At 52.1% G+C, this 22596-nt stretch overlaps 1 protein-coding gene across 1 annotated transcript; it reads right to left on the bottom strand.

Annotated features, from left to right (window-relative positions):
- Positions 1-11810: 11810 nt before the first annotated feature.
- CCDC42 (coiled-coil domain containing 42) lies at positions 11811-18592 on the bottom strand. Its single transcript, XM_009817328.2, has 8 exons — positions 18508-18592; positions 15946-16033; positions 15518-15623; positions 15295-15399; positions 14543-14740; positions 13574-13795; positions 12355-12513; positions 11811-11882 (listed from the first exon to the last, which is right to left on the bottom strand). The coding sequence occupies exons 1-8, from the start codon at positions 18590-18592 to the stop codon at positions 11811-11813; spliced, it is 1035 nt and encodes a 344-aa protein (XP_009815630.2).
- Positions 18593-22596: the final 4004 nt, after the last annotated feature.

Here is a 22596-nt window from a genome sequence, read left to right as displayed (position 1 = left end):
AGAGAGATGGAGGGCAGGGAGGAGCAGGGCCAAGCACACTGCAGGTAGCGTACCCCAGGCACTAAGGCATCTCTTTGTAAGCATATACAGGAGGGAGTTGTCAGTGAAATGTACCACTGCTGCGCACACCTGGTGCTTATGGAGTTACACCATCAATGCCTTTGTCTTCTTGTAGCATCTTCTCTGAAAACCTAAGAGGCCATCAGGCCTTTCTGTCCTTGAGGGTCCTCACATGCCTTCTCGCTGACCCTCCCACCTGCTCCTTTTCAGCAGGTTGCAGTTAAATCGCTGGCATCTGCTGACAGCCACAGGTGCCCAACCATAAAGTGATGTGCCCCTTATTTTTCAAACAGTTTACTAAGGGTCAGGCTGTGTCAGTTGTGCAGGACTATCCTCTGGCTGCCAAGGGGCAACCAGACACATCCCTGTCCATTTGCCACTGGTTCAGTACATAATCCCATTCCAAACATTGCCCCTTTGTAGAAGTGTCAGGAGTGGCAGACCCATAGAAAGGTGCTTCTTGCCAGTGCAGCCTGGTGTGGACTTCCCCACTTTATCCCAGGAGGAGGCTGAGGTGACCAGGCTCACAGAGGTGGGTGGCTGGATCCTCACTGGACCAGTTCTGCCTGGCTCAAGCTGCCTCCCTACTCTTATGCCTATGCATGACACTGCTCCACAGCACATGCTGCCAAAATCAGTCTCTGTGAGGTGCAGACAAGTCAAGCAAGGCCTGAACAGCTTGGTGTGGGATGGAGCAAAGGCGGAACTGATGATAGCTGGTGAGCCAAGCTCACTCCTGCCAGAGTGCGGTGAGGACACAGGTGAAGCAAGTCACATCTGAGATGAAGTTATGTCTATAAGGATATGCTTTAATACAGTTGAAGTGAAATTCTGCGCTCCAGCACCACAAATCTGAGTCCAGACCTTACAGCTCATCACAGGGCAGGGGCAAGGAGGTGAAACCACCCACCCACTGAGCTCCCACCTTCCTCCATGCCTGGGATTCACCCAGTAGGTGAGGAGCATGGCCAAAGCTGAGTGCTAGGTCCTGACTGACAGCATGTGTGACAAGCACTGTGTAAGAGGAAGATGATGGTAACGGAGGTCCAGTGGGTTGTAGTCTCTGTGGGAGGATACATCTCGTCCTTAATATTGCTGGAGACTTCCATTGTGGCAGGTGACCTGACACCCAAGAGTTAGTCTCATTGGCATTAGGCGCTCTATAAAGCAGGGTTGGCTCTCTAGGCACTGGAGAAAGGGAGGCACCAAGGGGATCCCATGGTTGCAACCCATGGTTTCCTATCTCTTGCCTTTCCTCCACAGGTCTCCAGCCAGAGTTCACAATCTGCTCTCTTCCGAGAGTTTCAAGTTCCCGTCATTGTTCATGCTTCCCACTGCAGCACCACCACCGAAGAGACTTCCCAAGCAGGCTGGTGCAAGCTTGAATGATGGCATGTGTCCTTGGTGCCACGTCAACGGTCGTCTCCTCCATGACATCAGCAAACACCAAATTCCACCTGAGCTCAGCTTGGAAGAGGTGTGTGCAGCAGCGGCAAGCGAGTCCATGACAGAGGACCAGTGCAGTCCTTCACCTGGAGTAATAAAAAAAGCACTGGGAGCTAATGTTTGGAGAACATTGTGCTCCACCATCCAAGACATTCTGTGGCCACAGATGATGTCTCATCCTTAGCCTTGTACTGCTTTGTGAGTCTCTATGGGATGATTCCTGAGGACTCTTGGTGGGGAATGCCTCTGGTTTGGGTTGCCTTGTGCTTGCATTGGTTTTCTTGCAAGATGCTCTATGGCTCTGGGTAGAGCTGAGCAAAGCATGAAGGGCAGTCCCCAGAGCTGGCTGAATGAAGGGCTAATTCTTGTTATCACCTGAGCACAGACCTGGTGTGTTGAACTACGGGCAGATGAGTTGCTTTCCCCACCTCACTATTTCTGGATTCAGTTTTCAGCTCCAAGGAAAATGAGGAAATTAGAGCAAAAGAGAATATAAGAAAAATTCAGAAGAACAGGGCAACATGCAGAAGCAAATGAAAACTAAAGAGGAGTCTGGAAAAGTGGCAGGGGAAGGTGGAAACAGCAGGTGAGAGACACTCTCGCTGCCAAGAGGGCATTCAGTCCTGCCCTCCAGTGCCCCAGACAGCACCTCTGGCCTTGACACCATGAGCAGGACATAAAGTCCTGTGCAAAAGACTCATGGCACCCTGAGGTCACCCAGTGTCTCAGTTCCTGTTGTCCCTTCTAAGCATCCACCTGTGTTGAGGTGGCACAGCCAGAGCTGTTAATGCCCATCGTGGCAGGACAGGGGATCTCTTTCTCGCTGGGTGTGAAGGCCTCTCACATCTCCCACCCTGCATTTTCTGCCCTGTAGGTTGCTATGGTTTTACTGGGTGTTCTGGGGTGGCCTCCCATTTGGGGGGCTGCCTGAGAGCTCTGGTTGCCCTCTAGCCAAAATGCTGATTCCTCCAGCTCAGACCTGCTGCATCTTGCTGTAAGGTCTTCAGATGGTGTTCCTGCCTGCGGTCCTGTCCGGCATGCCCATGCCAGTGAGATGGTCACAAGCCACCTGGCTTTTTCCATTGCACCTGATAGCACATTCATCCTTATAAAAAACAATGCAGGTGGGATTGTTCCTAGTGCAATGCCATAAGCAGGTCCACGTTCCTCCTGCATTTCTTTATCAGCACTGCCAGAAAACCCAGTGTGTGGGAACCCGTTCTCTAATCTTTGTAAGGGGGTTTCCACTCACTTGTCCTTCCTTAGCAATCTCCTCCCCATATGCATCTCACCAGCATCCAGACAAGTCCACAAACTAAACCAGTCCCTCTGCACGCTCACAGACCAGGGTTCAAGGCCGGAATGGGCTGACATGGCACCTGGTCATTTCTAGCAAACTTGACCCCACTTTGGTTCATGTCACCTCTGAGTTGACTTCAATGGCCTCTGTCCGAAGCCTGCTTACATTTTGTGCTGCTTATTGTTAATGACCTACAGCATCCTACAAACACCACCTGCCAGTTCCTGGTGCTCTCCTTGTTTGGGAGAGGCTTCAGTGTGGCCTGGAGGGAGCACCCTGTAGATCACAGGGGCAAATTAAGTCACAGAGAGCTTTGCCAACCCTGTGTAATGGACTGAGGTGCAGTACACAGTTGGGGCTGTTGTCCAAGCAGGGGTGACAGGCCATCATTGGTAGCATCCATTCTGGAGTTGATGGGACAGATTGGGCCACTCACTCCCTGCTCTTCCAGAAACTGCCCAGTGGCTGCTTTACTTGGTCACTCTGCAGTCACGCACATGGTGCAATACTGGTGTTTCTTTTGATCCACACAGACCAAAGGCTCAAGACCTAGGAGGCCTCCTTCACCGTCCTTGCCTTCCCCACAGTCTTCTTGGGAAGGGTCAGTAACTGAGCCAGTTTGGTTGGTTGGACCGAGAGAGAGCTAAAGGCAAGGAAGAGCCCTTGATTCAAAACTTACTCCCCTAATTCATCCCTACCTCCACCCCACAAGGCTCCAAGACCCAGACTTCAGCTGCTGAGCAGTGCTTGGGCAGGCAGGGAGGATGGCTGGGAGGAGATGGGCAAGGTCCTGGCCTGTTTTGTTCTGTGTTTGCTGGCTGTGTTTGTGTGGCAGGTCATGGAGAAGGAGACAGGCTGCTGTCCTGGTCGTACGATACTATTTGGCCTGTGTTTTAACTGATGGCAAAGGTGCGCAGCACACGGGAGCGACACTGTTTCATGTGCATCGATTTCAACCCAAACAAATAAATGTCTGTTGGAAGCTTGGTTCGTAGATATTTTCCCCACCTGGGACCTTTGCAGAGAGATGTCTCAGGCTGTGTCACAGCAAGGTGGTTGAAGTGGAACGGAAACAAGATCCTAAAAACTCAGGCTGGACTTTGGAGTTCCCTGGTATTGCAGGAGTACAGAGCAGCTCCTGCTGCTGCAGCAAGATATCCAACCCTTCCATTTCTGGCTCTTGACCTAACATTTCACTTTTGGGCCAGGCTGAAAAATCTTTGGAAAGGCAAGAAACTCCCTCCCTGGGTTAATATCCTTTAATGCTCAGAGCCCTGAACTCTTTTGATGTATTTGTTCATTGAGAACAGCCTTCTGTCCTCACCAAGCCTCAACGGTAGCATTTATAGAAGGGTTGTGGAACATCAGATGTCTTCTATATCTGGAACTTTGTTTAACGGAGCACTGAAGGGGGTCTGGCTGCACCATCTCTTCCCTTGGCCCCCTGACTCTCCCCCTCCTGTATCCCACCCCCCAGGCACTCTCGGGAGGAGGAGCAGGACTGGCAGGCCTGCAAACTGCAGGGTCTCATGGTTTTGGTGTTTTCTGTCTTTGGGATGGGTGAATAAAAACATGAAAATCACCTCACGGTGGACATGCTGGAGAAGACAAGGAGGTGGAAGATGGGCTGAGTAGGAGCACAGAGGCAGGACAGTCTGTGCTTCCCTGGGTCTCATCAGTTCTGTAGGACCAGGGAAGCTTGCAGTCACTCACAGATGCAATGTGCTTTTAGGCCAGCAACTGCTAAGAGGGGACCAGGAAGCTCTGGCACCCTCATCCTCTCTGGGATCAGGTGGCTGGAAACTACATGTGCAAAAACAATGCTCTAATTCAGGTTTAATGAATTCCATGTCTTTGCCATCTGGCACCCAACGGTGCTTGGCATGCCAAGTCCTGGGTAAGTGCTAATCATGGGGTTCACAAGCCAGCAATGTCTTCTGAAGTCACTGCTGAAGACAGTGGTCAGCGCTAGCACAGGGTTGTCCTGCGCCTGCTTGCAGAGTGCCTAAGAGGGGAGGTAGCAGGTCTCCAGGTGAGAGCATCCTAAGGGATCTGGAGCTGACAGCGCCTTTCTGTACAGCCGTGCTCTGTGTCAGAGCGTGTCCCTGTCACTCGGACTGCACGATGGCCGCTCTGCATCTGGCCGCTTTGGAGCACAAGCCCCTCCAGTGGGAATCCCACCATTGGTGCTGGGGCAGAGCTGCCCCACAGAGCAGAGAGCACAGCAGTGAGTACCGGCATTGCTAGCTCATGCCCACACTGATGGAATAGCAGGCTGCTCCAGAGGAAATGTTGACAGAGTCCAGATTAAACCAGTAACAACATCTCAATGTGCTGGGGATTTTCCGTCACCAAGAGGCAAAACAGACTGCAGATTTAGCCAATACTTTAATCATTTCTTCTTTGTGCCAAGAGAAAGAAAGCTTACTAAAAAACTCACCCAAATGCAAAAAACACAATGCAAACAAATCCAAACCCTGCAATTCCCCAAAGAGAAGGCAGGCTATTAACACAAAAAAATTGTTTATTATACGCAGCATCACAGAACTGAAACTCTGATACCAGATTAGGTAATTTTAGTCTTTGCTTCCATATCCCATGGCATCATAAGTCACATTGATTTTGCTTTGCCCAAGAAAGCACATAGAGCTGGTTAGAACTGCATCTTTGCGATGCTCAGCACACTGTGCTTCGGCAGTAGGTCCTGCCATCTCCTCTGCTGGTGCTGAGGTCCCTGAGCCAGCAGAATGGCTCCAGCAGGCAGGAGAAGGGGAGCATGGTTGATGGTCCAGGAAACCCTGGCAACCCTGATAGTCCCCTCTCTGGAGAAGGACTTCAGGACCAGCACAGCTCCAGCTTGGCATCTTCTGGCATCTCACAAGTGGTGAGAGCAGAACTTGTCTTTCTGCTAAGCTGGGGATGCCTTGGCTGGCTTCCTTTCCAGCTCCCCAGAGAAAGAGCAGAGGAAGGATGAAATGAGTGCCTGTCCCCTATACCCCTATAACCCCTGGTTCCCCTTCCAGGCAAGCCTGACCAAGGATCCCTTCACCCCAGTCATGACAGTGTCAGTCCACACTTGGGGTACTACCTTGTCCCCTTTACCCCATGGGCATCATCTCTTGCCAAGGCTTCTTAAAGAGGCATCTTTAGGAGCTCCTAGTCATGTGAGGAGGGGTGAGGAAATCAGGTTATTCAGACATCTTGTAGCCATCCAGGGCACAACCTGTACTCCACAAGCTGGCTAGAGCCTCTCCAGCAGACCCATATGTACAAGGACACTGAATCATTCGGTCTGGAAAGTTGAAAAGTGCTGTTGTGGTGCTCACATCTCTCTGAGTGTGCTGCTGGCTATGAAGACCACCAGGCATCAAATCTCCTCTGGAGCAGTCAGGGAAATACCTTCTTGTCATGCCTTCCCACCTGGGACAGGGCCAGGGACAGCATCTCTTCTGTGTCACCCCACTCTGTCCTTCCAGCAGCTCGGCTGGGTCTAATCCAGGCTGGTGTTAGACACAGCTTTGTTCCACCACCCTGGTCACGACAAAGACAGCTGGTAGGTCTCTGGGGATCACTCCCTTCCCCTGATGTGCCCACAGATAGAGATGCCTGGGCTCCTGTTTCCTCCTTCCACTAGCTTGTCTGCGATCCCTGTGGTGGACAGCCTGACATTGTCTCTTTTACAGAGCTTGCTCAGCTGGTCAGAAAGTCAGTGCTGCATCTGAAGAGCAATGCCATCTGTCCAGTCCTATGGAGGAAGAAGAGTTAGTTGCAATGCCTCCCAGCAATTTGGGACTTGAGTATGACTTATTCATGCCTGGGTAAGGACTTTGCATTAGCAGGGGAGATTTGCTTTGCTGGTGTGGCACAAATGGCACATAAGAAAAGGCAAAATCTGCCTTCAAGTTTCAATTGCTGGTTTTTGACTTTTTAAAACCAGGCATTTCACTGTATGGGGGCATAGATGGGGCCACAGAACCAAGTAGTTCCGGCAAAAGATGCTGCTCTGCAGCTGGAGTGTGGCTTCATGTTCAGGATGGTGAGGACTGCTGGGGCTGAGCAGGAGCAGACAGGACATCAGGACTGGTCAGGAGCACAGGTCTTCAGCTTTCGAGGAGACCTATAAGGGACATGCTGAATGTGATGTACTGGCTGACAGATGGCCACTGCCAGGCCAGGTCTGCTGAATGAAAGGAAGAAAGTATGTTGAAACAGATCAGAAAGTGCCTGGTTAGACCAATGGGTCTCATTGTCTTTCTGTCCCGTGCTGAAGGTTCCTCAGAAGAGCTTAGCTCAGGCATCCAGAGACAAGTCTCTGAACTGGCCAGCACTCAGTGTCCAAAGGACTTCAGGAAACCTGGCCCATCAGTCTGTCCTCTCCATAAGCCCAACCTGGAGACAGTTGTGCCTTCAGACCATCACTTGCAGAGTGGCAGGCTCAGAGCTGCAGCCCCCCATCTTCCTCAGCAGCTGGGCAGAGCTGCTCCTCTCCCATTAGCTCCCAATGGCTCCCGTCAGCTGCCACCAGTGAGATGCATCAAAGTAGGTGAGGAGGTGGCTGTGGGCGGAAGGAGAGGGGACAGCTGAGTCACCTCTCAGGATGGGTGTAAATGCTCCCGGTCCCTTTGGATATGTCACTGCCGAGATGAGATGCAAGGGCACAAACGGGCAATGTCATCTCTGCTCAGATGAGTCATGAGTTGACGTTTCCAGTGCAGGCAGCAGCTCTTGGTATCATCACCAGTAGCTCTGTGAGACATTTACCAACCTCTGGGACCCCTGAGGGCCTCAGCAAGGTTCACTCTCGCCTGCTTGTTTTTTTTTCCCTCTCTCTTCTGCTGCTGTGTATTTGGTCTCACAGAAGACCAAGGAAGGCCAGCACTGGAGGATGCTGCTGACTGTGGGGCGAAGTCTCTCGGATCCAGCCCTGGCACAGAGAGCTGCAGTGTCCGAGGAGGTGGCATGAGGCCCAGTCCTGGGGCTGAGCACTGGATCACTCCACGCAAACAAAAAGACATATATTTGCTTCCCATTGAGAAATCGATTTTCACTGGCCTGAAGTGCTCTGCACCCACCTGCCTCTCAAGGCCACCTCTGCAGTCCCAGCCATGGTGGAGAGCACAGCCAGGCTGAAGGTGTCTTCTTGCTGGGGAAGGGGGCCCAGGCATGGCAGCAGGAAGGGTATGCGTTTTGGGATTAGTGGGAAGTTCTTCCCATGCAAGGAATCCCACAGCCCCCCTGTGGGGTCTTTACCAAAGGCAAGGGAAAGCCTCCCATTTACCCTTATCCCATCTCTTCTTCATCCCTCTTAGCCCCCGACCATCTCCCTATAACCCTCAGCTCCTGTCCCCAAGCCATGGTCCACTCTGTTGATGTGGCAACTAAATGTCCCTTCCTTCTGGATGGCCAATGGGTAAGAAACCAACCTCTTCCCAACTCTGTCATTCACCCCCTGGGTGACCCTGGGCTCCTCTATGCTGCTTCTGCTCCCAGACTGGGCATCTCTTTCTTCCTTGCACCCTGAGGTCCTTGGAGCAAAGACTGTATGTACACACCAAGCAGAGCAGAGCCCAGACCACAGTACTAGTTTCATCGTGTCTTCAATAGGACATGAATCTGGGCTCCTGCCACAAGAAGTAATATGGCTCTTGGCAAATGTCAGCACCATGGGGCTCCCAGCCCACTGCAAGGAGGTGTTAATGCCAGGGCTCTCAGTGCACCCATGGGCTCTGCGACCCCTTCCCCACCTGCCAGGGATCTGGCTGCCTGTGCTCAAGGCCAGCCCTGGTGTGGGACAGCCATGTAACGTGGGATCAGACTGCTGGAAAAACAGATAAGGTGTGAGAAGGAGCTGTGTGGAGCCTTCACTGGAGCTTCCCCTGTGTCGTGGTTTAAGCCCAGCCGGACTAATCACCACACAGCTGCTCACTCACTCCCCTTCCTCAGCTGGACAGGAGAGAGAAAATATGAAGAAAAGGCTCGTAGGTCGAGATAAGGACATAGGGAGATTACTCACCAATTACCATCATGGGCAAAACAGACTTGACTTGGGGAAATCAGTTTAATTTATTACCAATCAAAATCAGAGTAGGATAATGAGAAGTAAAACCAAATCTTAAAAAAACAACACCTTCCCCCCACCCTTCCCTTCTTCCTGGGCTCAACTTCACTCCCAATTTTCTACCTCTCCCCCCGAGCGGCGCAGGGGGACGGGGAATGGGGGTTGCGGTCAGTTCATCACACGTTGTTTCTGCCGCTCCTTCCTCCTCACACTCTTCCCCTGCTCCAGCGTGGGGTCCCTCCCACAGGAGACAGTTCTCCATGAACTTCTCCAACGTGGGTTCTTCCCACGGGCTGCAGTTCTTCACGAACTGCTCCAGCACGGGTCCGTTCCACGGGGTGCAGTCCTTCAGGAACAGACTGCTCCAATGTGGGTCCCCCGCGGGATCGCAAGTCCTGCCAGCAAACCTGCTCTAGTGTGGGCTCCTCTCTCCACGGCTCCACAGGTCCTGCCAGGAGCCTGCTCCAGCATGGGCTTCCCACAGGGTCACAGCCTCCTTCGGGCATCCACCTGCTCCAGCGTGGGGTCCTCCACGGGCTGCAGGTGGATATCTGCTCCACCGTGGACCTCCATGGGCTGCAGGGGGACAACCTGCTTCACCATGGTCTTCACCACGGGCTGCAGGGGAATCTCTGCTCCGGCGCCTGGAGCACCTCCTCCCCCTCCTTCTTCACTGACCTTGGTGTCTGCAGAGTTGTTTCTCTCACATATTCTCACTCCTCTCTTCTCTGGCTGCCGCTTCCCGGTTTTTCCCCCCTTCTTAAATATGTTATTACAGAGGCACTACCACTGTTGCTGATTAGCTCAGCCTTAGCCAGTGGCAGATTCGTCTTGAAGTCGGCTGGCATTGGCTCTATCAGACATAGGAGAAGCTTCTAGCAGCTTCTCACAGAAGCCACCCCTGTAGCCTAGCCCCCCCTGCTACCAAAGCGCTGCCACGCAAACCCAATACACCCTGCTTTGCTCAGGAGCTGCATTTATGCTTAGATCCTTGCCCTTGGTCCTTGCCTTGCCTGTGCCCAGCCTTGTACTTGGCTGATTCTGACCTTGCCTTGCTGACTTGACTTTCTGGCTTCACCTTGGACCTGCCTCATCACTGCAGACTAACATGGGAATCACTGGACACAGCCATGAACCTCTCTGTTCTTGCTCACATACCACGGGGCTGCGTCCTTTCAGTGAGGATATCCTCCTGCCTGCTTTGCTGTCACCTTAGCTCCTTCCCTTGAGGAGCAGCCCACTCTTGCCCCTCCCTGACAGTTATTATCCCTGCTTTATAGAATGAACATAATATAATCATTAAAGTGTAGGCACGTGGTGGCTGCATGAAGTTGCAACAGCTTTTACTTTTCCTTGCCAGCTGAAATGCAAACTGCCATTCACCTCCCACTGCTCTGGGGATCTATGCAGAAGAACACCGGGCACGTTGTGGCCCACACTGCATTTACATGTCAAGGTTTCAGAAAGAAATGAGCTCTTCTTCCACATATAGCAGCTGAGAAGCAATTACTGCCCTTGCCTCTGCAATGGAGGCTTTCACTATTGTGTTTTCTTCTGCACTGGCATCACACTGAGGACACTGCACAGGGTCATTTTCTGCTGATGGATGGTAACTCGCTAAGCTTCAATGGCCCAACATGGGTCTGAGCTCAGAGGCTTGAGGGAAATTGGGTTTCTTGCATGAGTTCTTGCTGAGACCTGACCTAAGGTACTGTGTTTATAATTGAGTTTATTCATATGAATTCAAGCTTGCGGAGATAGCAACAGCAAAGACACAGAGGGAGCATCCTCTGTTCAGACTCTGCACCAAGTGTTCCCACCCCGAACTTATCCTTCCTCTGCTTTCCAAACAAGCAGCCAGCACCAGCTCTGGGGTGCATCTGTTTTCCTTGTCACTCATGAAAGCACAGATTTGGGAAAGGGAGGAGGTTAATCTGTGCCTTCCTCACTCTCGAAGGAAGCGGTCAGGTGCATGCGCAACCCCCAGGCATTAGAAACACGGACTAGCTAGACTCAGGCTTTTCTGGAGGATGCATTAGCTGAATCCACTGGCTCAGGACAGGAGTAACTACTGGAAAGAAGGGAGCAGGAGCATGTGATTAATGGTCTCTTGCTTCAAAATCTGTAAGCTTATGTCATTGGGTCCTTGGTGCATTAAAATGTCCTCCCCAAAAGACTCTGAGCCTGGTCTGAACTCCAGTGTGTCTTCAGAGCCATTTTTAGTCCTCTTGTTTTGTATTCATCATGTTAGCAGTCATGATGAACAGCTAAATGCTTGGTGCAATAGCTTTGGCTGGTTCATCCTTCACCTATATCCATGCTCCACACTTTCCCTAACAGCTTGAGGGGGGACGTGTGTTCTAGTACATAGCACATGGCTGTACAGAGAAATCCACATCCACGGATGTGCTGGGTGTGGTGCTGGAAAATCTCTGATGCTCTCCCAAAGCATAGTCCCCCCACCCTGTTGTGATATATCCCTCTCAAATATCTCAGAGCTTAGGCTGAGAGGGATGTCCAAATGTAAACACTAGTACTAATCCCTATTTAAGACTATATTCCTGTCCCAGCCTGCTCTCCCTAGCTTGCCTGCTTTGCTGGGACACTGTCTTCTGCAACCAGAATCCTATCTGCCAGAAAAGGCACCCCAATGGTGTCTGGGGTGAGGCTGTGGGATGGAGATGCTCTGATGTTTCCAATCCTCCCAGAAAATGAAGAGACTCCTTAGAATATTTGCTTATTTTTAATAGTATAAAAGGTGTCGGCAACTATGCAGGACAGAAGAGCTAGAAAGCTATGAAACTTCACTGATGTAACCTATGGTGGAGTCTACAATATCTGTAGGGCCCTCTGTCGTCCTCCTTCCCTTCCCACCCTGCTGAGCCTTTGCTGGCAGAGCAGGTCATGTTGGCATGTCCCTTATAGCTCCATAGGTATAGCTGCTCGCTAGTGGTTCTGCACGTCCTTCCGGTTCACCTCCATAGAGATGTCTGTGAGGTCTTGCATAAACTGCTGAATCTAGGGTGGGGAAGAGAGATGGCAGAGCTCAGAGCAGGGATGGGAACAGGAGGCAGAGGGGAGCTTGTTGGCCCTTTTGGAAGGCAAATTTCACCAACAAAACTAAGCAAGAGGATAAGGCATTTGCCTTGCTGGATCTGTACCACCAGAATGGGCTTTTGTTCATGCATCTGAGTTCAGGCCAAACCTTGGCCATGGGTTGATCTGCATCCCCTGCGTCCACTGCCCCAGACTGCCTGGCTCCCACTTCTTCTGCCCCCACAGGGACCCACACCCTACTCCGCCTCCTTGGACGAGACAGGTTTGCCTGGTGTCCTCTGCCCATTCCGTGTGCCCAAGAGAGACCCCAGGTGAAAAGGAGGGTGTCTGTTGGGCACATTGATTTCTCTGAGCTCTCCCCTCCCTTTGGGCAGCTGAGGGTCATTACTACTCTTCTTTCTGGGTGGGGAGAAGGGGTCTGGCTTGGCTCTACCATGTTCAGCTGTCTGTGGCTGTCATCCATCGACACGTTCAGGTTTGCTTTCAGCTGCATGCTCGTGCACTGGAAGAGGTTGTAGATGGCCATCTTGATGGTCCCCAGCTTCAGGGTTTTCTTGGCGGTCGTGTTCTGGATGTCGGCCCAGCGAGTCTCCTGAGAGGAGACGAGACACGCCTCAGCAAAGATGCTCCTTCAGCACTGGAGACCCTGGCTTGGCGACACTAACTTCCACACTCATCTGTTTTGCTAGGAAGAACCTGTCCTTGCCCAGGGCTGTGCTGGAGGCGGTTCAGCTTGGTGTGGTGGCAGCAGATTCAGGAACCACCACAGCTGCTCCTTGCCCCAGGAACCTCCCCATCTCTCTGCCATCTCCTGTGGTCCTCAGTCTGGCAGGTCATCCCTGCAGGCCTTATTTGCACTCTCCACAGCAGGGCTAGGTGATAGCCTGGGAGCAGCACATCCCACTGCCACCCTCCCAGACCAGGTGCTTTCCAGCTTTGCCTGATGGGATCCAACTCCTGGAGCCTGGAGTATCCAATATGGGAATTTGGCAAGGCCCCCTCAAAGTGATGCAAAAAGGGAGCAGAGGCCAGCAGAGCTGAGGGTATTTCTGCACACTCACCACTGGCTACACAGCGATGGGCCTCATTACAGCCCAGTTTACCACCAGTCTGGTCACTTTCGGACTGGTAAGGAGGGAGGAGCCCTGGTGGGCAGATGAAGTGCAAAGGATGAAAAAAAATAATAAAAATCAGCAAAACCAACTTCACTCTGAGGCCTGAGCCATGAGACATGCCACACTGAAGCCCCGTTACAGGGATGATGCTGCAAGGAATGGTTAATGGAAAAGAGTATGGCCAGGCTAGACAAACCCAACAGGCACGTGGTGGAGTATGCTTGGGTTTTGTGCCAAGGCAGACCTCCCTAAAGCCTGGTTAGCTGATCTCTTTCAACTATGAGTTCAAGCAAGAAGTGAAAGATCACGATGGCTTTGTGAGGGCCTTGTTTTAACCCCTTATATAACTTGCTCCAGACCTGGTCTGTCATTCTTCATTCTACAACCCCTTGGAGGGATGAAATTAGGCATCTCCTCCAATCACAAAGGCTGCTACTGGGCCTTGCCATGACCCCATGGCTTAGGGATGAGCCATCAGCTGGTCTTGACACAGCCAGGCCTTGGACATCTTCCCCTGCCCGCTCCACATTTTCTCACCCAGGGGAGGACGTCACTTTGAGCCTGGTCAAAACGTAGTTGGAGCTGCAGCAGCTCATTTTTGTACTGCAGAATCTCAGCTTCTTTCTCTGCTGTGTACTGGTCCAGGAGCACCTTGGCTTGCTTGGACATTTCCTTGTGCCTGTGTTGTGACTGCAGCAGGTCCTTGTGCATCCTCACCAGCGTCTTGTAGCGCCAGATGACTTCCTGGATCTCCTCAAACTGCGGCACAGGGCTTCTGGTGTTAGTAATCCCCCTGCCCTCCCCTCATCACGATGGCAAGTCTCGTGCTGTTTGGCATCCTGCCCTGACCAGGGACAACACCTCCCACAGCTGAAAGATCTTCACTTCTTGACGAGACTATTGCCCCAGTTGGTTTGAGCATCCCCACAACCCCTGTATGATGACATCCCACTGTGTCAGTCCCAGAGCTGTCACTGCCATAAGCAAGGGGGGATATTGCACCTCTCCCCGAGGTGAGCAGTGCTCTGATAAAACACAAAGCACAACTGCAACTGCCAGCACCGAGTCACCTAGGCATGGGAGGGGTGCAGCTGGGACTGCAGGAGTATGAGTGATGCATTGAGTGATGCCCGGGCATCCTTGAACAAGGGCTCAGCTTTTTTAACAACTGCCTGGGTTCTCATTCCCAGGCAGCTTTTCACTTCTCCCAAACCGTCAGTGTGACGTAAAATGGTGACACAAAGGGGTGTCCAATCCCCTCAGCCCTGTGTTTTTCCCCCTTCTAACAGTTTTTCTTTGGTTTTCTCAAGCTTTCACCTCCTTTTCTGGTTCTCCTCCCCTAACTCTGGTCCCCTTGGCTCACCTTGGTTGCAGGGAACCTCTTCCCATCCCATCTGAGGTCTCTGGGTTTGACCAAGTGTTATGATTTCCCTGGACTTGCCTTATCTCCTCTAGGTTTAACACCCATGTAAGGCCATGATCTGTCTCTCTCATGTCCAAACTCACCTGTGAGATCTTCACCACATCCTCCAGGTATTTGTTGAAGATGGAGTACTTCTGCACTCTGTTGCAGAGTTTCTGGTGCTTATTTCTCAGGGCTTCCAATTCCCTCTTAGCTCTCAAAAGCTCACTCTCCTTTTGCATCCTCCTCTCTCTTTCTTTGCTGGCTTTCTTCAGAGCTTGGATTCGCAACTTATCATTTTCCTGGTGATGTTTCCCCCACCAACAGACATGCACACACGCACACACATGCACAGACACAGAGGGAAAGGTAGGCAAGGGAAGATGGAGCTGGGTCACTCAACAGCACTGGGAGGAGAAACCTTCACAGAGGAGACACCAGTACTGGAGCACCCCTGGGAGCATTTTCACTCCCTATTTAACAGGGCCATCCCTCTTACGTTGACCCTTTGGTCTTGGAGTCAGACACCTGGGACGGCACTCTGATTTTCAGACCTACTGGTATCTGTCCCTGGAAGACACCTGGGTGTCAACAGTGGGGACAGCCTGAGACCCTTCTGGGGGGACGTTTGGGGCCCTCAGGAGGTCACACTGGTACAGGACAAGCTCTCTCCTGCCCAAGCCCTACCAGGGTTTTCCACACCTGTGGTACAAAACCCCATACCCTGCCAGTCCTGTTCCTCACACCTCCAGGCTCAAGGGAGGCTTGGACAGATGTGGTGGCCCAAGACCATCTTCCGAAGGGAGCGGAGGAGGTGGTGGTGTGGCTCAGGGTCATGTCAGCCGAGCAGGTGTACCTTTAAAATACTCTCAGATTTCTCCATGTAGGTTTTCAGCTCAGCCTCCTTGGCATGAAGGTCCCTCCACCGGCAGGTTATGACTTTCATCTGCTCCCTGAAGGCCTGGCAGGACCAGAGCAAGCGTGACACAGCTGCCCGCACCTGGAGCCAGCCCACTGCTGCTCTCTAAAAAAGCACAAGCCCTCCCAACCATACCCCAGCACCCTCACATCTTTCTCACCTTGTCCTTCACCTCCAGAGCCTTTTGCATCAGTCGGGCTTGTTTCTTCTTCTCCTGAAGGCGAATAAATGGAGACAGGGAGTCCTCCTCTGTCAGTCTGAGTTGCCTGCCACAGAAGTTTTCCTCGAGGTTACACACTGGGTCCAGCACTTTGGCAGGACTGTGTCCCGGGTGGGGTGACGGCACAGAGCAACCCAACACCATCTCTGATCCCATCGGCATGGCATCCCCACCCCTCCCCAGCAGGAATCCCACTGACAGAGCAAAAGGGTGTTACAGGGAGGAACAGGGCTGGGGAAGGGAGTTGCAAGAGGAGAATGAAGTAGTGGAGATAAGGGATGGAAGTTTGCCACAGTGGGGGAAGGAGGGATGAAGGAGACAGGAGAAGAGGATGGAGGGGTTGGAGATGGGTGGAGGACTCCCCTCACCTGAGCAAGGGCAGGAGGTTCTGCCTGTACTGCATGCGGAAGTAGGCCATCAGGTCCTCGTCATCCATGGTGGCCATTGCTCCAGCCACTAGCAGGGCCAAGAGAGCCCAGGTCCTCCCAGCACTGCTCCTCTCCCAAGTCAGCCCAGGAGCTGCCCTGCAAGCCTGAGGGCTTGGTTGTGCATGGGAGAGGCAGCCGGGCAGGGGATGAGCCTCTGGGTGCCTCTTGCCTCCACTTTCTCAGGACCTTCCTTGCCCTGGTTGTGCCTGTAGCCACTGGCTGTCAATGGCCAGTTGGCATGGAATGGTTGCCGCGGGCAGTTGGAAGATGCTCGGGTGGTTACTTGGCAACTGAAGTGAGGTGCTGCCCCCACGCCAGCGAGGGGGACTGACCACTGTGTCCAGGACCAGGACTCTTCAACACTAAAGGAAAGCTGAACAAATGCAGATTTCTTTCCCTTCCTCTCATTTTCTCTTGTTCTTCCTCTGCTAAAAATCAGCCCCTCTGTCCTGTGACCTCTACTGTCGTGGGCAGGTATTTCAGTGTCCCCGACATCCACATCCCACTGTCTCAGAGCTCAGGGCAGGAGCTTGCTCCTTCTCTCCCAAAACACCAGATGGAAAGACGGTTAAACTGAGGCACAACCTCAGGCATGCTTGAGCACTGTACTGCCCATGGTTCCCTCTCTGTGTGGGACTGAGGTCCACCATTTGCTAAAAATTAACTGATTTTTTAGAATTTATTTTATTTTTTCCCCAGACAAGGCATTTGAACAAGGTCCATTGTCCAAAATAAAGGTGTGGTATTCATGGGCCATGTGGGGGAAAAACATACAGATGGTGGTGACTGTGGGGTCTGCTCCTTCCACAGGAGATTTCAGCCTCTGATGTTTGCTTCTGTCAGTCTCTGGCTTCCTCACTGACATAACATACAAGAACATTTCTGTGAGCTGCTGAAGCTGAAACACTGCTGGCTTAGTGGAAAAGGGTATGACTGTCTGGGGGGAGAAGTCTTCATGTCTCTTACAACCCTGACTTGCATCAGGGAAATTGTTTTCAGGCAAATGTCACCCCTTGTTCATTATAAACCTGCAGGAGCTGGGGAAAGTCTGCCAGATCCGTCTGGCACTTTAAACAGCAAGAAGACATATGGCCCAGGAAGGGACCATTTGTTATATGAGAGATGCTTCATTTAGAGACCAATGACCCAAGGCAAAGCAGTGAATATGCCTGGCTTTATTACTGACGTTCAAATTGGTCCCATCAGTGACAGGTGACTTCCCCTCTGTCTATCCCGAGGTCATCATGTTCCCATCCCAATGGGACTGGCAGATTAAACCTGGTCTTCTGGAGCAGTTTCTGGACCCTGGCAGGGACCAGTCCTGCCTGGGAGTGGGACAAGTCTTGCCTGGGAGCAGGGCTCATGCCTGCCTGCGAGGTGAGGGGGCTCAGCCTTTTCTCCAGCAGGCAGGGATCCTCTCTGGAAAAGTCCTGCCCACCCTTGCATCCCCTGGGCTGGAGGAGCTGCTGGTCCTCAGCAGAGCATGGGAATCCACCAGATGAACAACCAGGAAGGTCTCAGCACGTCTGAATTTCAAGTACTTGCTGCAGAACCGGGAGTTGGGGCAGAGTCTGTCTGGGAAGCGACAGTGGCCTGCTCTTTCACACAAGCAGAGCCGCGTAGCTGTGTGTGTCCTTGTCCTCCAGTGGTGAACTGTGCTGTCTGAAATTAAAAAAAACCCTACACTTTTGGGGAGAGCAGTCTGAGGCAGGTGCTGGGCACCAGGATCAGCACTTCAAGCAATTGAAGTTCATTATCATTATGAATAATTGAAGACAGACATTTCCAAGGGGAAGCACTGGTTGACTTCCCAGTCTGACTGAGAATTACCCATTATATGACATCTTGTCACACAAACGACAGACGGGCTCCAGGGAGCAAGTGATGTCACCAGTCACCTTCCTGCTTGTTAGGCACGTCTAACACCGAGGGGCTGCCCCTGTTCCTTTGGCTTCACAGTATTTCGTTGTTCCTGAGGAGGTGCTGCCCTTCCACAGCAAGGATAGAAAGCACAGCCCATAATAAAATCCCTGGGGTTTTACCTTCCCCCATAGATAGCTGTGGGATTCTCGCTTTCCACGCTGAACGCTCTGAGCAAAGCTACTGCTGCCTGCAGGTTTATGAATGAAGGAGAAGTTGCCACTGGGTTTAATTCTTACTGATCAGTAGAAGTTGCGGCTGAGTCTAAGGAGGGTCAATCATATGGTAGAGGGCTCAGGGGGGTTTTGGGGATCTCCCAATACTCTTGTGCCCAGGGAAAGCCCCTTCCCGTGCATCCTTTTCATGACATGTTGGCAGTGGGGAGCTGCAGTGCCCACTGGCTTAGCACAGCAGAGAGCCAGGCTCAAATCGCTTGTGTTACTCTCAGCCTTTCTTGTGCTGCATCTCACAGACCAGCCATCACCAATGTTATCTCATGGATTCCCTTTGCTCCTGCCTCCACCTCCCCTGTTTTGGCAGACAGCAGAGCTGCTTGGACTGTGTGCCCCATCTGTACAGCACCTTGTGGCATTCGCTCTTTGTCATCCACAATGCCGTAATGACTACCATGAAGTATGCGCACTGCAGCAAACAGGTCTGATGCCATTGTCTGAGGCCAGGATTCCCAAAACTTTATTCAGGGAGGTCATCTCCTGTGTCAGACAGTGAGCTGGCTGAGGACCATCCTGTTAAAGTCCAGAAGATGTGGTGTGAGATGCCCTGTCATTACCAGGGTACCAGTGATGTCTGCTAGGGTGTTGGGAAGGTGCTTTGGAGAGCGGCTCCCATGGACTCACCTTGATGGCCTTCCCATGTGGCACATGGGGCTAGGCCTCTCCTGGGACAACCCCAGGAGAAGTCTGGACAGGATGGCCGGGTCTGTCTTGGTATGTTACTGGGTATCCCTGGTCTGCCATTGTTTTCTGCGTTCCTCCATGTTTGCACTGATGAAGCTTGTATGTGCTTATGACTTTCTGTGGTCATCCCCAGCATGGCTGGGACAGAGTATCGCCCAAGGGTCCCCCCTGCCAGTGTTTCTCTGTGCTCTTTCACGTTTGCAAGGATGATCCCTTTCACATATTAGCCAACAGTCATCTCCAGCACACCCAGGCTCTGATGGAGCCTTTCATGCTTGCATTGCCTGGCCACAGCCCTGCCCAGAACAGCTGTCTGCTGTGGAGAGGACCTCAGGTCCACTGTCTGTATCAGAAAGATTAGTAAAGAATCAAAAGGGGGACTAGCACCAAACAGCCACTGTCCTGGGAACATAGGGACAACCTAAACTAGGAAAGCTGATCTCATCCCTTGTGGTTGGGAGGGTAGGAGGAGGAGAAAGCAATACTTGCAGGAGGAAGTTTCAGGATGGAGGGAGAAGAAATGCTGTGATGGCTGGAGAGGGAAAGACATGGGTGACCAAATGGGTCTGAAAATAGACTTTGTGTGTATTTTCCCCTGAAGGTGAAATGGCTGCTGGCTGGCCTAACAGAAAGCACTCAGTGATATGCAGGTACCCACCATGCAGCACCACAGTGCTCTGGGCATCTGCACCGACTCCCTCTTCTGTCTTGTAGCACCCTCATCCTCACAGGACAGGTGAACCCAGCCCATGAATCACCCAAAACCATGTGCTCTCCTGGCTCTTGCTTGCTCCAAACCCAACAGACCCCACCCCCAGACCTGCTTCTCAGAGTGCTGGACCCTCCTGGGATGGTGTCTGGTGGATGGGAAGCCCTGAGCTGGGATCAGTCCTCTGCCCAGCTGGAGGGAGTGTGAGCAGGATGAGATCAGACCTTGCATTTCACAGCTGTGGTGAAAGTGCTTGCAGACAGTTTTGGGTTTTTGTTTTTTTTTTAATGTTCCTAATTACCATTTGCCGCTTTTATCCTCACACCAAGGTTTTATCTTTGACAAATGCTTTCCTCCTCAATACACTATGCATTAAAAAAGAGTTTCTTCCTATTTTGCTCTCCATAGCAACTGCATCAGCTTGCCATGAATAAATTACCTCTGACTTGACATCCCTTATTAGAATATAGAAAATGCCATTTCTGAGTCACAGCCAGGAGAAACCTTTTCTGTTCATCCCTTAGGTACCTCCCCCACCTTTTTACTCTTTGAAGGAAACTGCATTATTTATTTCTTTTCTTTTAAATCTCCTCTGCTCTTGAAGCCCCTGGAGTTGAAGGCTGATGGAAAACTGACACAGACTTTCCCTTCTGGCCTTCAGAAGCTCCCAGCGCTGTACAAAACGCCCTTGGTGATAGCTGATTTCTCTAAATCACATTGTGTTCTGTATTGGCATGATTTTGAATGGCCAAACCTCTTCCCAGCATCTTTCCCCAGTTCTTAGGTCCCCAAGGGACAGGCTTAAGGGAGAAGATGCCCAGGTGGCCAAGAAGGCCAACAGCATCCTGGCCTGTATCAGAAATGGTGGGGCCAGCAGGAGTAGGGAGGTGATCGTGCCCCTGTACTCGGCACTGGTGAGGCCACACCTCGAATGCTGTGTTCAGTTTTGGGCCCCTCACTACAAGAAGGACATTGAGGTGCTGGAGCGTGTCCAGAGAAGGGCGACGAAGCTGGTGAGGGGTCTGGAGCACAAGTCTGATGAGGAGCGGCTGAGGGAGCTGGGGTTGGTCAGTCTGGAGAAGAGGAGGCTGAGGGGAGACCTTATTGCTCTCTACAACTGCCTGAAAGGGGGTTGTGGTGAGGTGGGTGTTGGTCTCTTCTCCCAAGTGACTAGTGACAGGACAAGAGGAAATGGCCTCAAGTTGCACCAGGGGAGGTTTAGGCTGGATATTAGGAAAAACTACTTCACCGAAAGGGTTGTCAGACACTGGAACAGGCTGCCCAGGGACGTGGTTGAGTCACCGTCCCTGGAGGTACTTAAAAGACGTGTGGATGAGGCTCTTGGGGACATGTTGTAGTGGTGGACTTAGCAGGGTTAGGTTAACGCTTGCACTTGATGATCTTAAAGGTCTTTTCCAACCTAAATGATTCTATGATTCTGTCCAGGGAGAGCATGAAGCTGTATCTTGGTGGGCACAGACAGCATGGGGACTTTCAAACGCGATATCTTCATCGAGTGCCCAGGGCTTATTGGAGCTGGGGAGTGGTTCCCATGTGGAACTGGGACCGTCTGGCACTGAGGGAAGGTCCCTGCTCTGCTCCAGCAGTCTGTCCAACCTGAGATACCTCCCAGTTTGCCAAAGCACTTGAATTTTCTCTGGGACATTGTGGCCACGGCCCAGAAGAGGGAGCACTTATTAAACAAGTGTGCAGTCCCGGATGCAGTCCCAGTCTTCCCCTGTTTCCTTGCCCGAGGATAACTCCAGGCAGCCTTTCTGGTGGTGGGCAAGGGTCCGGCCCCTCTGCACAGCTTCCTCTGCCCTGTTCCCATCCCAGCCTGCTCCTTCGATGTGAATGCAGTTGATGCTGATGGCAACGCAGGATAAATGTGCTGAAGAGCAAGGGCGAAGGGGTGGGGAAGCCTGAGTCACTGCTCGGTGCCTCTGCCCCCACGACACTGGCTCCCCTGCTACCTTCTCTCTGAGTCACCGGCACAGCAGGATTTCGGCTTAACCCCCAGAAAGCCAAGACTGTCGGAGATACCCATCTCCTCTGAGAACCTCAGCACTTCTTGGGCAGGCTGGGCTCAGCTCTGTGGAGCAGATGTTTTCCCTCTCCTGGGGTTCCCTGACATGAATTTGTCCCAACAACTGTACCTGCACCCCAGTCCAAAGGGCACTGCAGGGTGCACCCCCCACACTGTGGCTTGGGGGAGAAGGAGGCTCAGGCTTGGGGGCTGATGCAAGAAGCATCAGGAGAAGGAGCTAAGAATTGGTTTCCAAACACCAGACTCCCCATCTATTTGCAAACTAGCACACCCTTAAATTCACTCAGTCATTCCAGGCACCTGAGAGACAGCATGGGCTAATGGGAAGCACAGGGCAGCTCTGCTCTGCCACCAGACAGCCATGTGGCCACGGGAAGTCCTTGCCTGCCTCTGTCTCTGCCATTCAGGTCAGGGTGAACCTTTTTGCCATGTGGCCTCAGCTTCCAGCATTAGCCCTGGCCCCAGACCTGCCCTTGGGGTTCCTGCATAGCAGTCACTGCCTATTGCTTTCTTCAAGTGCAGGTGACACGCTGAAGATGAGAGTGAGTTGGGAGTGCCAACCTTACAGCATGGTGGTGTCATTTCAGGAAATTTCCCTGTTACGTGAAAGTTTCTCTGTCAGTCCCTGTGTGTTTATATAGGGACTTAGAACGCCTGACCTCCTGGAATCGTGGGATTATGCAAGGCTCTTCAATCTCCATTAAACAGAGGTTTCCAGTTAAAGAACAACCCCCTGAAAACTCATGACCCCAAAGGCAAGTGCATAGGTAGTCAGGGTGCAGTATTTTGTGTTTGACTTTTTGTCTAGTTTTTTCATTCTGTAAGACTTGAATCACATAGCTTAGGGGTTAGCCATCCCCAAACGCTATAGTTACGCCATCAGTTTTGGTGTGCCTCCTGAAATCCCGCTTCAGCGTGTGGCTTTGAGCAGACCTGCCTGCTCTTCCCGCCTGCGTTAGTGGGAGAGGTTGGTCTTGGCTTCCCTGGCTGCTACAGTG

The sequence above is a fragment of the Gavia stellata genome, chromosome 22 (assembly GCF_030936135.1).
Source record: "Gavia stellata isolate bGavSte3 chromosome 22, bGavSte3.hap2, whole genome shotgun sequence".
NCBI classification, from domain to species: domain Eukaryota; kingdom Metazoa; phylum Chordata; class Aves; order Gaviiformes; family Gaviidae; genus Gavia; species Gavia stellata.
The sequence above is the reverse complement of the archived record's forward strand: the minus strand, read 5'-3'. Positions and strand labels throughout refer to the sequence as shown.